The sequence below is a fragment of the Panulirus ornatus genome, chromosome 34 (assembly GCF_036320965.1).
Source record: "Panulirus ornatus isolate Po-2019 chromosome 34, ASM3632096v1, whole genome shotgun sequence".
Taxonomy (NCBI): domain Eukaryota; kingdom Metazoa; phylum Arthropoda; class Malacostraca; order Decapoda; family Palinuridae; genus Panulirus; species Panulirus ornatus.
This window is the reverse complement of record NC_092257.1, coordinates 2,770,151-2,784,491: the sequence shown is the minus strand read 5'-3', so window position 1 is coordinate 2,784,491 and position 14,341 is coordinate 2,770,151. Positions and strand designations below refer to the sequence as shown.

The window sequence follows — 14,341 nt, the reverse complement described above, 5'->3', positions numbered from 1 at the left end:
CAAATGTGTCTGATATTTTACTGTGATTCAGGTATTTCTACTGTCAATGGATATTCATTTCTTTTGCAGGATTTCACTGAATATTTAGGATTTCTTATGTATATATTACTTATCTTTTGCAGGATTTCACTGAATATTTAGGATATCTTATGTATATATTACTTATCTTTTGCAGGATTTCACTGAATATTTGGGATATCTTATGTATATATCATTCATCTTTTGGAAATTGTAGCTTATTAATGTTCTTACTTTAGAATTTTCACTTTAGAAGTTTCACGACTTTTTCACAATGCATCTCATTTGTTAATGACAGTTCTTTCTTATTCTTGCCTCTCTGATTATTCCAAGGGGTTAGAATCTACAAGATCACAATCACAGATCTGATATCACATCATAATAGAAAGTACAGTGTTTTAAGACTACACTCAAGAAATATATTTCATTCATATAAAAGAGTTATATAATATGGTGTGGTATAGATATTGAGGGGAGCGCATGCAATTGTCTTTCATACTGTTTGCCCAACGCAGTTCTAACAATTTCTCATAAAGTGACTGGGGAAAGACACCATTTCTCCAATATGACGCATCCCGACATGCATGTTTGTGAATCACGCTTCTTTTGAATTGTATAAAGTTATGGGATCATATGTTCCTTTTCTATTGATTTGCTTAAGCATTATTTTCTTTATTATATTCAGTTGTCCGACACATGGTGAAGCTATACATAAAAAGAATTGCACTTTTGAGAATGTGATAATAGATGAGGAAAGTCACACTTTTTAAGAAGTTAAACAAGAAAGACGTCTCGCACTCACCTGTGAATTCCGTCCCCTTCACTCTCTCGCCTATTATCATTACATCAATGTAGTAATCTGTACAATATTGTATACAAAACAATAAGTACCATCCCGCCAAAAGTATTGGCTGGGCGCAATTATCAATAATAATACCTATAATACTGAGGGAATGAGAGCTAACACAATATATCATAAAAACTTACCAATACTCTTGCAGCTTGCAGCGATCACGGCTGCGTGGCTGCGGGAGGCACCTGCAAGACAACTTGTGCTTTGCATGAGGCCGTTTCCAAGGCTGGCTGCATAGGCGCGGGCTGTACGTGTTGCATCTCAGTATCAGGTACGTAATCTAAAAGTATGAGCAAGGAAATATATAGCGTGAATATACTCACTTTAATGTCGTATTAGAGAAAGATGGCTGTCTTATAGTTGCAAAAAAGCTTGTGTTCTGGGCGAACATCGCACATACGGTGCTTGCAAGTGATCATCCTGTGTTTGTTGCATTTCAAAAACTCGTCAGTTAGTATCAACAGAAATTTACAAATATCAGAAATATGATGATAATCATATTAAACAATAACGATTTTCCATTCCTTATAGACTACTGTATCGCAGAAACTTAAGATTAATGGAAGATTCAATGTGAAAATACCAGTGGTGTTCTGATAGTTTTGTTTTCAAAGGATATGAATTATTTGCAGAGGATTCCACCGAATATCTAGGATATCAAATTTGTTATTCCTTTAGACTTAAGTGTAAGTTATTAGTGACCTGAGTAACTCTAAGGCCAGGTATTATCACACATCCACGAGTCTAAAGGTGTTCAGCTGCTTGAAATATAATGGAGTCCTGTCCTCTGAGGCATCGCACATCATTACAACACACATCCAACTAAAAGAACCCATTACAATTGTCTCTCAACCTCATATCTTTAACGTAGTCCTCACGCACACGGGGCGGAAAAAGTGCATACAGCCTCTTAGCTCACTTACGTATATCCTCATATATTTTTATGAAAGTGGTTTTTGTTTAAAATGTCTGTTTTGTGCACAAGCACGTTACTGTCACCTTTATAGTGAATATTCCTGCAAATGTGCCTGATATTCCACTGTGATTCGGATATTTGTACTGTCAATGGATATTCATTTCTTTTGCAGGATCTCGCTGAATATCTAGGATATCTCATGCATGTGTTATTCATATTTTGGAAAGTCTAGCTTATTAATGTTCTTACTCGAGAATATACTCATCAGTGGATAATGATCAAGAGTTTCTGTAAAACTAGAACCCAGTTTCACCACTTTTTCAAGATTTATCCTATATATCAATGACATTTCTCTCTTACTCTTGCTTCTTTGATTATTTCAAAGAGTTTAGAATCACAATATCGGAGCCATACATACATTTATACATTATAAAAGAAAGTACAGTATCTTTAGGCTAGACACTAGAAATATATTCTATGATAAACAAATTGAAATGATTTGGAATGGTATAGATTCTGAGGGAAGCCCTTGCACTTATGTCATTCATCCCATTTAACAAATGCAGTTCTAAAAAATCTTTTATAAAGTGGCTTGGTAAGGACAACATTTTGCCAATATGACGTATTTCTACATGCAGGTCGGTGAATCCCTCTTCTTATACAATGTATAATGTAAAGGGATCATATGTTCCTTTTCTATTGATTTGGTTTAGCAGGATTTTCTCTAATCTATCATCTCCACTTGTCCCATATTAGGAAAGGTGTGGAAAACAATCTGTACTTTTGATGATTTGACATTAGATGAGGAAAGTCACAGAAGTTTTCTATGGAATTAAAGACAAAAACGACATTTCACATTCACCTGTGAAATCTGTCCTCTTTACTTTTTCGCTTTTTGTCATTATTAGCGACAGGAATGAATAAAATGATATGTAAGTGTTTTCCCACTAATTTTGCTATAGCATATTATGACTTTACTATCATGATTACCTTCTTTTTTTTCTGTCCTTTTTGTAAAGACTACTTATAAATCCTGCATGAGGGAGGGGAAAATAAGGAAGGAAAAAAAGCAACTACTATGTTCAGTAAAATTATCAAGATCTATTCCAGTGTGTAAAGATGACGGTTGCGCGGCTAAGAAAGGGACTTGTAGAGAAGCATGTGGATCGAATGAGGTTGCATCTACCAGTGGCTGTACAGGCAAAGGCTGTGTCTGTTGCACTCCAATACCAGGTTTGTACCAAGTGATATATGAAAAAGAATTTAATTGATTTTATAACATGTACATTAACGTAATGCCTACCTAATAGGGGCAAGATTAAACAAATTCTTAGTTATTAAATCACTGACGTTGATTTCTTTTCATACTATTCTCCCGCGTTAGCGAGGTTGCGTTAAGAACAGAGGACTGGACCTTTGAGGGAATATCCTCACCTGGCCCCCTTCTCTGTCCCTTCTTTTGGAAAATTGAAAAAAAAAAAACCGAGAGGGGAGGATTTCCAGCCCCCCGCTTCCTCCCCTTTTAGTCGCCTTCTACGACACGCAGGGAATACGTGGGAAGTATTCTTTCTCCCCTATCCCCAGGGATAATATACGTTGATACTTATTGCTTTTCTCTAGATATTTCAAGACTCAAAGATCATATGATTTTTTTATGTGATGTGTTATTCTCTTATATCTCTGCATATAAGAAATGATACGACAATAAGTTGTTAGTATTTACCAGAACATATGTTCGAGATTTCCATGTATTTGACGGTCCAACAGAGTCAAGATTCACGGAACTCCCTTTGAAACTTTTCAGGAAAAACTGAATCATTCTTGAAAAGCTTGACCTTTTGATTTCTGATACGGTATTATTAAGATATTCATCGTAGATCCGTCAGTTTGCATCGAGTTTGATCAGACTTTTTTCCTCTTTATGATTACAACAGTTGCTTGCTCATTTTCCTCAGGAACAACGCTTGGAATAATGCTAATGAAATAGCATTAGTCGCATAGAATAACGTTACTAAATCTCTCGCAGTTTGTACGGATGACGGGTGTGTGGCTAAAGGAGGAACCTGTAGGGACGCTTGCACATCTACTGAAGATGCCTCTGCTGTCGGCTGCATGGGCGATAACTGTGTGTGCTGCACTAGACAACCAGGTTTGTACCAAACTTCCATACATTTTTCAACGCTCCCAGAATTTTCGCCCCCTCCCCCACCCTATGATTCATTTCTGCTTCCATGGTTCCATCCTCTGCCAAATCCACTCACGAATATCTAAACCACTTCACTTCCTCGATGGTGATCTTTCCACGTGCATAATCTAGCATCGTGTCTGGTGTTAAGAAGACACGTGAATTTCTCAGTAACCATTTGCAAGCAAACACTTTTGTTGCAATCAGTATAAACAAGTTGCTTTTGCCTGGAGTTCTCTTGTGGAGTCGAAGATAAGAAACTCGGTACTTTTCCTCTGAGCTAGTACCAGCGAGTCTCGAGGTGAAAAGTGATGGCTAGAGAAATCTTGAAGAACAGCTTAGAGAAATACGAAAAAGCAGAGCAACGGAAGGTGAGGGACAGAGGAAAGGGGATGCAATGTATAGAAGGGTATAGAATGAAGGTGAAGGGACACGTGAACGAAGCTGAAGGCAGAGGTGGAGGGACACTTGAATGAAGCTGAAGGCAATAGCGGAAGGGGAAGTGGCGGGTGGAGAGTGACAGGTTAAAACTGATTGGAGAGTTTATGTAAAGAAACTGTCAAGTGGAGCATGATGATTACCAACGAATGGATTGTAAATGTAGGCACCTCTACCATACAAACCTTCCTGTAGATATCGTTTTAAGACACGGACAAATGTGATGTCTGTACGTTTCTTGACAATTAGCATGGATAAACTAATACACAGATTTGTCAAGGAATCAAAACCTTTTTCTTCCCCCTGGTCATATGACAGAGGAGGGACACTTCGTGTTTGTTTCCTATTTGGTGATATAATAGTCAATAAAGGCCACTATCCTACTACCAGCTTTCAAATGTATTTTGTACACAAAAAGGGCGTTATTGCACTGCTGTTGACATGTCCCTTGTAATTCTCCTTGAGGAAAAGCTAACACTGTATCACAGTCCTTTTTTCTACATTTGTTGCAGTGTGCAAGGATTACGGCTGCGTGAAAACAGGAGGTACCTGCCGTTCAGCTTGTGCCTTGAACGAGGATGCGTCTGCTGCAGGTTGCACAGGCGACGGCTGTACCTGTTGTGTTCCAAAACCAGGTTTGTGGTGAAAGAATTTCAAGGACTTACGTGACGGCGAGATTACCTTATTTTTCTTGGTTTTCTTGGTTAGAATGACCCTCGCCGTTGGATATAAGCTTTTGTGATCTGTTCATGAACGGTAAACGTTTATACACAATCTTCAAGAAATCTCGTCGGATCATGGGAAACACAGCTTTCTTGACCTGATATTTTTTCGTATGTCACATGATCTTTTTCAAGAAATGACAAAAGAACTCTTGAAGGACAGTTCTCACATAGTGATGGTGGTTAGGACAGCTCTCACATAGTGATGAAGGTGAGGGCAGTTCTCACATAGTGATGAAGGTGAAGACAGTTCTCACATAGTGATGATGGTGAGGACAGTTCTCACATAGTGATGATGGTGAGGACAGTTCTCACATAGTGATGAAGGTGAAGACAGTTCTCACATAGTGATGATGGTGAGGACAGTTCTCACATAGTGATGAAGGTGAAGACAGTTCTCACATAGTGATGATGGTGAGGACAGTTCTCACATAGTGATGATGGTGAGGGCAGTTCTAACATAGTGATGATGGTGAGGGCAGTTCTAACATAGTGATGATGGTGAGGGCAGTTCTAACATAGTGATGATGGTGAGGGCAGTTCTCACATAGTGATATTCAGAAATATCGCCTTCATGAACTACTGATGATTTCATGATATTTGGTATGAAGAACAATATTCAATTTTTCAGTCACCTTTTTGTTCATTTGTTAAGGCAAACACAAGACTTAGAAAAGTTTCTTTTTACGTTTCTTTTTCAAAAAGTTCTCCAGGAATAAGAGGTTACGAATGGCCTCCACTGCCTTTAAAAGGCATAGCCATTTTGCATTCTCTAAGGAACAAGAATATTTTTCAGGTTACTTTTATATTAAGTTTCATGAACATTACACCCTGAATATTTCCTGCATTGTAACATCTAATTTTCCATGCATATTTTCTACCTTTGCTACCTTACTACTATTACTACTACTATTACTACTACTACTACCTCTACTACTTTTATTGCTGCTGCTGCTCCTCCCCCTCCCCCCTCCTACTACTATTAATAATGATACTATCACTGCAACAACAACTACAACTACTACTACTAACACTGTACTCCCGAACTAGTAATCAATAGTAATTCTTAAGAAACTACCACAACTGAAAATGTACCAAACATACATTACCTATGGTGTTACAGCCTGCAAAGACTCGGGATGTGCTGGCGGTGGAGGTACATGCAGGGCGTCATGTTCAACGGACGAGAATGCATTAGGCAGCGGCTGCACCGGATGTACATGTTGCATGCCAACAGGTATTATGGGCAAATTAAATCTTAAAGTAACCCAATGCTTTTCTTTGTGAGTAAATACTATCTTAAAGTAACCTAACGTTCCCCTTTATGAGTAAATCATATTTCAAAGTAACCTAATGTTCCCCTTTATGAGTAAATCATATTTCAAAGTAACCTAATGTTCCCCTTCATGAGTAAATCATATTTCAAAGTAACCTAATGTTCCCCTTTATGAGTAAATCATATTTCAAAGTAACCTGATCTTCTCCATTGTGAGTAATCATATCTTAAAGTAACCTAATGCTTTCATTTGTGAGTAAATCGTATCTTAGGTTAACTTAAGCTTTTAGGTTTTGGTGAATCTTAACTGAAGCAACCTAATACTTTAGGTTTTGGATAAATCATCATAATCACATTTTAGCTTTGACTATATCATATCTTAAAGTAATATATTGTCTTCAGTTATTTATTATTTTTTGTACTAAAGTAACGAAAACTTTCATTTATGACCTTTTCAGCTACATGCGCTCCTGCCACAGGATGTATAAATAAAGGAGGCATTTGTAAGACAACGTGTGATGCCTCAGATACCGACATGGGCAACGCTGGGTGCTCAATGTGCAAGTGCTGTGTGCCTAGCAGGAATCCTGCTTGAAAGATAGATAGTCTAAAAACATCGTTCACATCGTATTACAAGAGAATTCTTTTGAGAAAAAATGAATAAGTGGATTTAGGAGATAATTTTTACTTGTGTGCTGAGGATAAGATAGACAGTATGTATACTTTTTATGTAGCAGCCAACCTGACATAGATAGAAACATGCTTTAGTCATGGCCACCCCGAGTGAGAGAAAAATGAGTTCAGGAAAATGAATGAGATAAACTATAAATCCTTAGATTTTGTAGACCTGACCCTGAAACGTAGAAAAATTTATATGAAATAAGAGCAAACGAAAGAAAGAGAAGAATTCCGCAACTGCGCCCTCAAGGCAAAAGGGGAGGTATGGCAACGGCCAATCCTCGTGTGATGATCGCCACACAGAAGCTATGGGAAGCAGCAGCCAGACACACGTGACAGGGACACAGCAAGACGAAGCATCTACAGAACCAGGAGTGGCCAACAACATCACGGTGGATGGAAAGGGACGAGAGAAAAGAGGTGATAGCTGCAGAATGAACAAGAAGATGGACTGTTAATAACACTCTTGGTAATAATGACGTGACGGAGAAACCATCTCACTTATGAGAACACCACTCCAGTACTCCATAAGGAGGGGGAATAAGATCCTAGTAAATAGGGTATAGCTGCTCACAAGGACTATGATCATTGCCCCTCCGTCGGAGCTCCGGCCTTGGGAAAGCATATTTTGTGGCAATCATGATGCGGGGTAGCGAGAATAGATTGGAGATTTAGCCCAGCAGGTTTGAAAGTTAATAGGTAACGAGTAATGCTTAGAAAGAAACGCTGCGCAGTTCTGAACTAGGAAATATGTTTTGCGCGGCAGAAGCAAACGAGAAGCGGAAAGGAGAGTTGAAACATGAGGTTGGGAAACACCGGCAAAGGAGTAAATAAGGCTAATGTTTGAAGAAATAAGAATGCTCATGGAGAGATGGAGGGTAAGTGGTAGAACAGAGCCGTGATAGCCGCCACTACTGATACCATGAGAAGTGAAAGTCGCTCCATTAGCGAAGACTGAAACGACTGCCTGGAGAGGAAGCTGTGTATTAGAGAGAGAGAGAGAGAGAGAGAGAGAGAGAGAGAGAGAGAGAGAGAGAGAGAGAGAGAGAGAGAGAGAGAGAGAATGGAACAGAAAAGTCAAATGAAGGTAGTTTTTACCGAATAAAGACTCATGCCACACCCTTAGAATGACCTTAAGCATGACGAAGACTACTGTACGATAAGATATTGGCTAAAATCCCAGACGGAGGAGGACCATTTTCTACGAAGGAGTCCTGGTCTTACCCAGGGCCTCATGCTAAAGTCTCCTGCAGCCCAAGGCTGCGCTACTTCCACAAGCAGGGAAATAAAGACTCCTTTGAAGTGCGATGACTTTGACGAGACTATATATATATATATCCCTTTGATGCAACCTCACCAAAGATAACTTTTCGCTCACGACGTCACCTCGAGCACGCTGTGTCCGGTAACACACACACATACACACATTGTATGTGTGTATATAAGTGTTAATGGACTTGACTTATTCGAGGTTACACTACTAGAAAAAAGTCAAATTTGGCGAGACTATGAAATGGAAATCCCATTCACATGAAATAATCTCCCTCCACGATAACCCCCTTCATTTCCTCGCTATCAGAAGGAGCGCATCCTTGGAGCCAGCTGGTAGACGTCAATGATCAATTTAGGAAACCAACCACAAGGTGAATCTTGTCGAAAGATCACTACTTTAATGTGAACACTTTGTAAGGAATTTGAGATATTTAGGTATATCTTTTAATCTCATGTTGTTGTTGTTGTTTTTTCTGTACCTAAAGTTGTGTTTATGATTTTTATATACAGTAAAGCTTTATTCCTTGTTGCAGTTATCTGGAGATTATAAATATCTGTCTCATCTCAGAAGCATTTAATGGCTATACGCTTTTCACGAGTCTGTTTTTATGCGATGCCCCAGCACGCAATGCGTTTTTTATGAGATGCCTTAGCACGCAATGCGTTTTTTATGCGATGCCCCAGCACGCAATGCGTTTTTTATGAGATGCCCCAGCACGCAATGCGTTTTTTGTGTTGAGTATTCTACTATTGTTGATTTTGTCGTTGTCAATAAATGAGCAGAATGAACTATGTCCTTTCAGTATCCTCTGACGAAACTAGACAAACAAGAGTTGATATGGAAATACCGGATTGCATATTCGGCCAGAAGAGGTGTGCATCTTTGCCTTTACTGCCCTCTAGCGGGGTGAGGCCGGGAACCTGTGAGTCCCACAGACTGACATCCATCAAAAGATGTTCCAGTGGTGCACTTGGCGATCCACTACGTGAACTGGAAGAGGGGTATCATGAGCACACGTGAACTTCCCTGTGTGAATGAGAGTGAAAACAATAGCTTTTAGCAATACTGGTGAAGCCTCATAGTTATGATACTAATGGGAATCGTGAGGACATAATATTCGAACAACTGTGTTAAGTTTTATATAGCCTTCGTGTGATAGCCTTCATCTCTCACTAATTTTCTGAGAGCTGGAAAATGTTAACAATATCATTGGCAAAACGAAACACCATCTGAAGTCTTGATACAGTTCATTGTGCCCCTCTACCTTGAATCTTGTGTTTATTTGATCGTTCTACTACAAAGAAAAGACATAGACTAATGTTGAGAGTACAACAGAGAGCAACCAATACATACTTTGTCGCTGTCTACCGCGTTAGCGAGGTAGCGCAAGGAAACAGACGAAAGAAAGGCCCAACCCACCCACATACACATGTATATACATAAACGCCCATACACGCACATATACATACGTATACATTTCACCGTATACATACATATACTTACACAGATTTATACATATATACGCATGTACATATTCATACTTGCTGCCTTCATCCATTCCGGTCGACACCTCGCCACACACGAAATGGCACCCCCCTCCCCCAGCTTAAAAAAGGTTAAGAAGTGATCTGATACAGGTGTTCAAGATTATCAAGGACTTTGACCATCTTGATCAGATCAGTTATGTAAGGCTGGATTTGTCTAATATTGCCAGGATTAATGGAGACAAAGTGGTGGCTGTGCGTGCGTTTTGGTTTCAATGAGGCGAAGTCCTTTTTCTTCACGGAGATTGTTCACTTGTGGAATAAGAGTTAATGAAAAATCACATTTGAGTCTGTTCTTTAATGCAGACGACTTAAACAAGTGACAAACGAAAGACCACAAGAAAAATGTTGCTTTACTTTGATATTTTGAACTGATGTGCGTAACCTTTAGTCCAGTGAACAATATTTACAGGCGTAGATGTCCAGAGAAACTCCACTAAATACCGAAGGTATTTTCTGAAGAAGAAAACAAGAGAACAAAAATATGATCACGAATGATAATAGAAAAAAAATGAGTCCATCAGAAGCGTCTACTATGTTGGCAATATTGCGTTACAACACCTCTGAACTTACGTTAATACACGTTACCTTCATTCACGAAATAGAAATGAACAGCCATTGTTCTGAATCACAGCTTAGTCTCTCTCTCTCTCTCTCTCTCTCTCTCTCTCTCTATATATATATATATATATATATATATATATATATATATATATATATATATATATATATGCGTGTGTGTGTGATAAGCTTCACAGGAGGAAGGGACAGAGTCCACACGGGCGGAACTTGCAGACGACACGACCTGGGACACAAGCTCTGGCACCCACCCTTATAGCCAGTGTCAGGGTTCGCTACCTCCCCAGGATTACATGTTTCCCTGCAAGTAGTCCCTAAGTTCGTGCACAACCACACCGCTGTTGGCGTAGATTACATTTTCATCTAGAAGGGAGAGAAAAAAAGGTGTCTATATAAACAAATCAAGGACTCTCGTTCACACGGCAACATATAGATGTGAGTCAATACGGTATTCATGTTTATTATCCTATACATAGCTGTCCACCCAGCTGTTCATCCACCTTTAGGGGCTAATCGATAAACTGGGTACCTTGAATAGGCTTGAGTGTGTGTATGTGTGCGCGTACGGACATAGGAGTAAAGACGTGGTAAATGATATTCAAGATTAAGAGACGGGGCAACACGAGTGCAAAACTCTCTCCCCGTGACACACACACACACACACACACACACACACTGCAGGAAGATATCAGATTATTGTTACACGTAAATTTTCCAGGACTGACCAGATCTGGGAACACAACAGACACAGACGGCGCCTGGACACACACCAGTGAAGGTGTCTACATCAGTGGCGCTGGTACCCTGGCAGGTAGGTAGGACCACCTCCCTCCTTCATGCACCCGTCATCGCTACAGTCTGCAGTAGATGTGAATCATTCATGGATCTAGTTCCAGTCCGGATGTGGCGTGAAAGAGAGAGGGAAAAAAAATGGAGTATGTTGTCACCGAGTGGGTTAAGAAAACTCACTGATTTCCATGATTTTCTTTTTTTCCTGGAGTCAGGTAGAATTCTAGTCTGTCTTGAAGTAGTTTGGACAATATACACAGGAGAGTGTGGATACATACGCGATGGTGGAAGGGACCGACTCTTTGAGTTATTGGATGTACATATGTCATTGTCTTAATGCAGAGTCTATTTCCCTCCTTGTTTTCCTTCTTTGGTTATGATCAATCATTCTAAACAATTTACAATTGTTCGATATTTTTCTTATGTGAAGTCAACGACTTGCTGACAACAGATAGCGAGAGTTTTTCTTGTATTTCCTCTAGTCTCATAACAGGAGAATATTTGAGGGGTAACTTTGGGTAAAGCTAACCTTATGACAAGAACTAGTCTGGATAAGTTGAGGTGAGATTCAACTCTAAGAAAATTATGGATATAAAGTGGATATGTGACAGTGTTCTATACAAGGCACAAAATCAAAACGCTTGGGTTAGTTTTGTCGTAAATATTTTATTTCCTGAGAATAAGTATATATATATATATATATATATATATATATATATATATATATATATATATATATATATATATATATATATATTATTTATTTATTTATTTTGCTTTTTCGCTGTCTCCCGCGTTAGCGAGGTAGCGCAAGGAAACAGACGAAAGAATGGCCCAACACACCCACATACACATGTATATACATACACGTCCACACACGCAAATATACACACCTATACATCTCAACGTACACACATATATACACACACAGACATATACACATATACACATGTACTCAGTTCACACTGTCTGCCCTTACTTATTCCTATCGCCCCCTCGCAACCACGAAAGTGCACTAGGGAACTTATTGAGTTATATATGTACATTTATAAAGGGCGGGGTTGGAGGGCTGGAAGCATTCGCCTTTCTATTTTTTTCACTTTATAAAAAAGTTGGAACAGAAAAAGGAGCCAAGCGAGGAGTGTTCCTTCTCCTGGAAGCTCTTCGTCTGTTCTTAGAGCTCCCTCACTAACGCAGGAAACGGCGAACAGGTATAAGAGGAAGGAAAGGCTAGTGATAAAGTGATCCTCCTCATCTGTGTTTCTTACCCTCCTTTTTTTCCCCCCCTTCCCAGCCAACAACGCCCTGATCAGACCTTTTCCACATAAAAAGTCTTTTCCACCTCCTTTAAGAACGCTTAATCTTCCCCTTTTCTACGTTCTTCGCAACGCCTGTCCTTGACGAGGCAAGTGCCTTTTGTCCATGGCTGGAACTTTTGACGTAAGACGTAAGATATGAGAGTTTAGTAATATGTTCGTGAAGGATCAATTTCTCCAGGCGTAACTGCTCGACATGAAATTGGAATAACTGGTTCCGTCGACCGCTTCACGTTATAGATCATCGGGATTCAAAGAAAGATGTTTGATCTTTATTGCTGGATAAAGGACGTGATGAGAGAGAGAGAGAGAGAGAGAGAGAGAGAGAGAGAGAGAGAGAGAGAGAGAGAGAGAGAGAGAGAGAGAGAGAGAGAGAGAGAGAGCCACCAATCTAAGGATGACCCATGGTTATCTTGATCTCCTTAAACGACCGTTCTTACTGGCAGACTCAGTGCTTTTCTTCACAAATGGCTTCCGGAGTGTAGTCTGCTTGAACTTATGTAGATGAAAGAATTCTTCAAATATTCTGCTCTTCATGGTGAACTGCAAGAGGAAATCTTCTTAAACAGGTTAGAGATAGAAAAAGAATATCACATGTTTTGATTACTCCCAAATCTGAAAGAAAAAAATAGATTGATGAATAGAAAGATACATTATGAAAACATTCGTAGCTAAATAGGCAAATAAACAATATACATTATATAAACTGGACATCCAAATGTAAGAATTGTTATACTGTCTTAATCCTGGTTGCTTTGAATGGACATTCTCCCTCCTATTCTTACCTCTAGCCTAAAATAAAGGTCTCCCCATGAGATCCAACTCTCTGCAAAAGAAAAAATGGGTATCGAATCTTATCGCTAAGGTATTCAATAAACCTCACCCTCAGCATGCGTTGGGCTCTTTAGGACACCAATCTGTACCGCAAACAATATATGTTATAATAGAATAACCTGGTTCAGGAGCGCAGCACTTGCAACCGTCGCCAGAGCAACCATGGGCCACCTCCACCTCGTTTTCTGAACACTCCTGCTTGCATTCTCCTTGTCTTTTCATACATAAAGGCTTAGTGGTGCACTCTGTCGGGGAAAACGAGAACAATCACTTTCGGAATGGTTATCAGTTGTGAAGCTACCAAGTCCTTATATATATATATATATATATATATATATATATATATATATATATATATATATATATATATATATATAATGCCAGTCCATTTAGAATAGTAAAATCTTCAATGCTGAGCGCGTGCGCAGCTGTGTGGGGTTTGATTATAGAAGTGCGTTCAGTCAACAAAGAGCTTCCTGGACCAGCCAGAGACGAACTGATCAATCGTGCCATCTCCCAGCCACCACTACTCGACCTACATATTCTGGTAATTACTGTAGACTTCATTATGATATCTGTAGCGATAGGTGAATGTTTTTTTTTCATTACAACGTCATCCAAACGACCATCTTCTCGTGGTTTGACTGCGCAGAAAGTGCAGAGTTAGTCTGTCTCTTAGGATATGAGAATGTTTTTCTTATGGAGTATAAAGGCAAGAGGGAGGCAAAGTGAAGTGGTGCATTTGTTAGGGTTTGTGAAATCGACCTTAAAGTTTGTTCTAAACCAAACAAAGTGAGTGTTTCGAAGCATTCGAAGCACCAGTTCAGTGACCTTACTGCTACTGAACTGACACGCACACGAAACAGTATCATGGAGAAAATAGAGAAAATGTTAAGTGCTTGGGAGGATGACATGATGCA

The 14,341-nt window shown here is 39.4% G+C and overlaps 1 protein-coding gene across 1 annotated transcript in view; it reads left to right on the top strand.

The window, feature by feature from the left end:
- Nucleotides 1-9,147, top strand: part of LOC139759775 (uncharacterized) — a 30,223-nt gene extending 21,076 nt beyond the window's left edge. Inside the window, exons 16-21 of the mRNA XM_071682224.1 lie at nucleotides 1,020-1,142; nucleotides 2,898-3,020; nucleotides 3,814-3,936; nucleotides 4,923-5,045; nucleotides 6,256-6,369; nucleotides 6,867-9,147. Of these exons, the coding sequence (XP_071538325.1) occupies nucleotides 1,020-1,142; nucleotides 2,898-3,020; nucleotides 3,814-3,936; nucleotides 4,923-5,045; nucleotides 6,256-6,369; nucleotides 6,867-7,003 (743 nt within the window). The 3' untranslated portion in view covers nucleotides 7,004-9,147. The remainder of the gene's footprint in view (nucleotides 1-1,019; nucleotides 1,143-2,897; nucleotides 3,021-3,813; nucleotides 3,937-4,922; nucleotides 5,046-6,255; nucleotides 6,370-6,866) is intronic.
- Nucleotides 9,148-14,341: the final 5,194 nt, after the last annotated feature.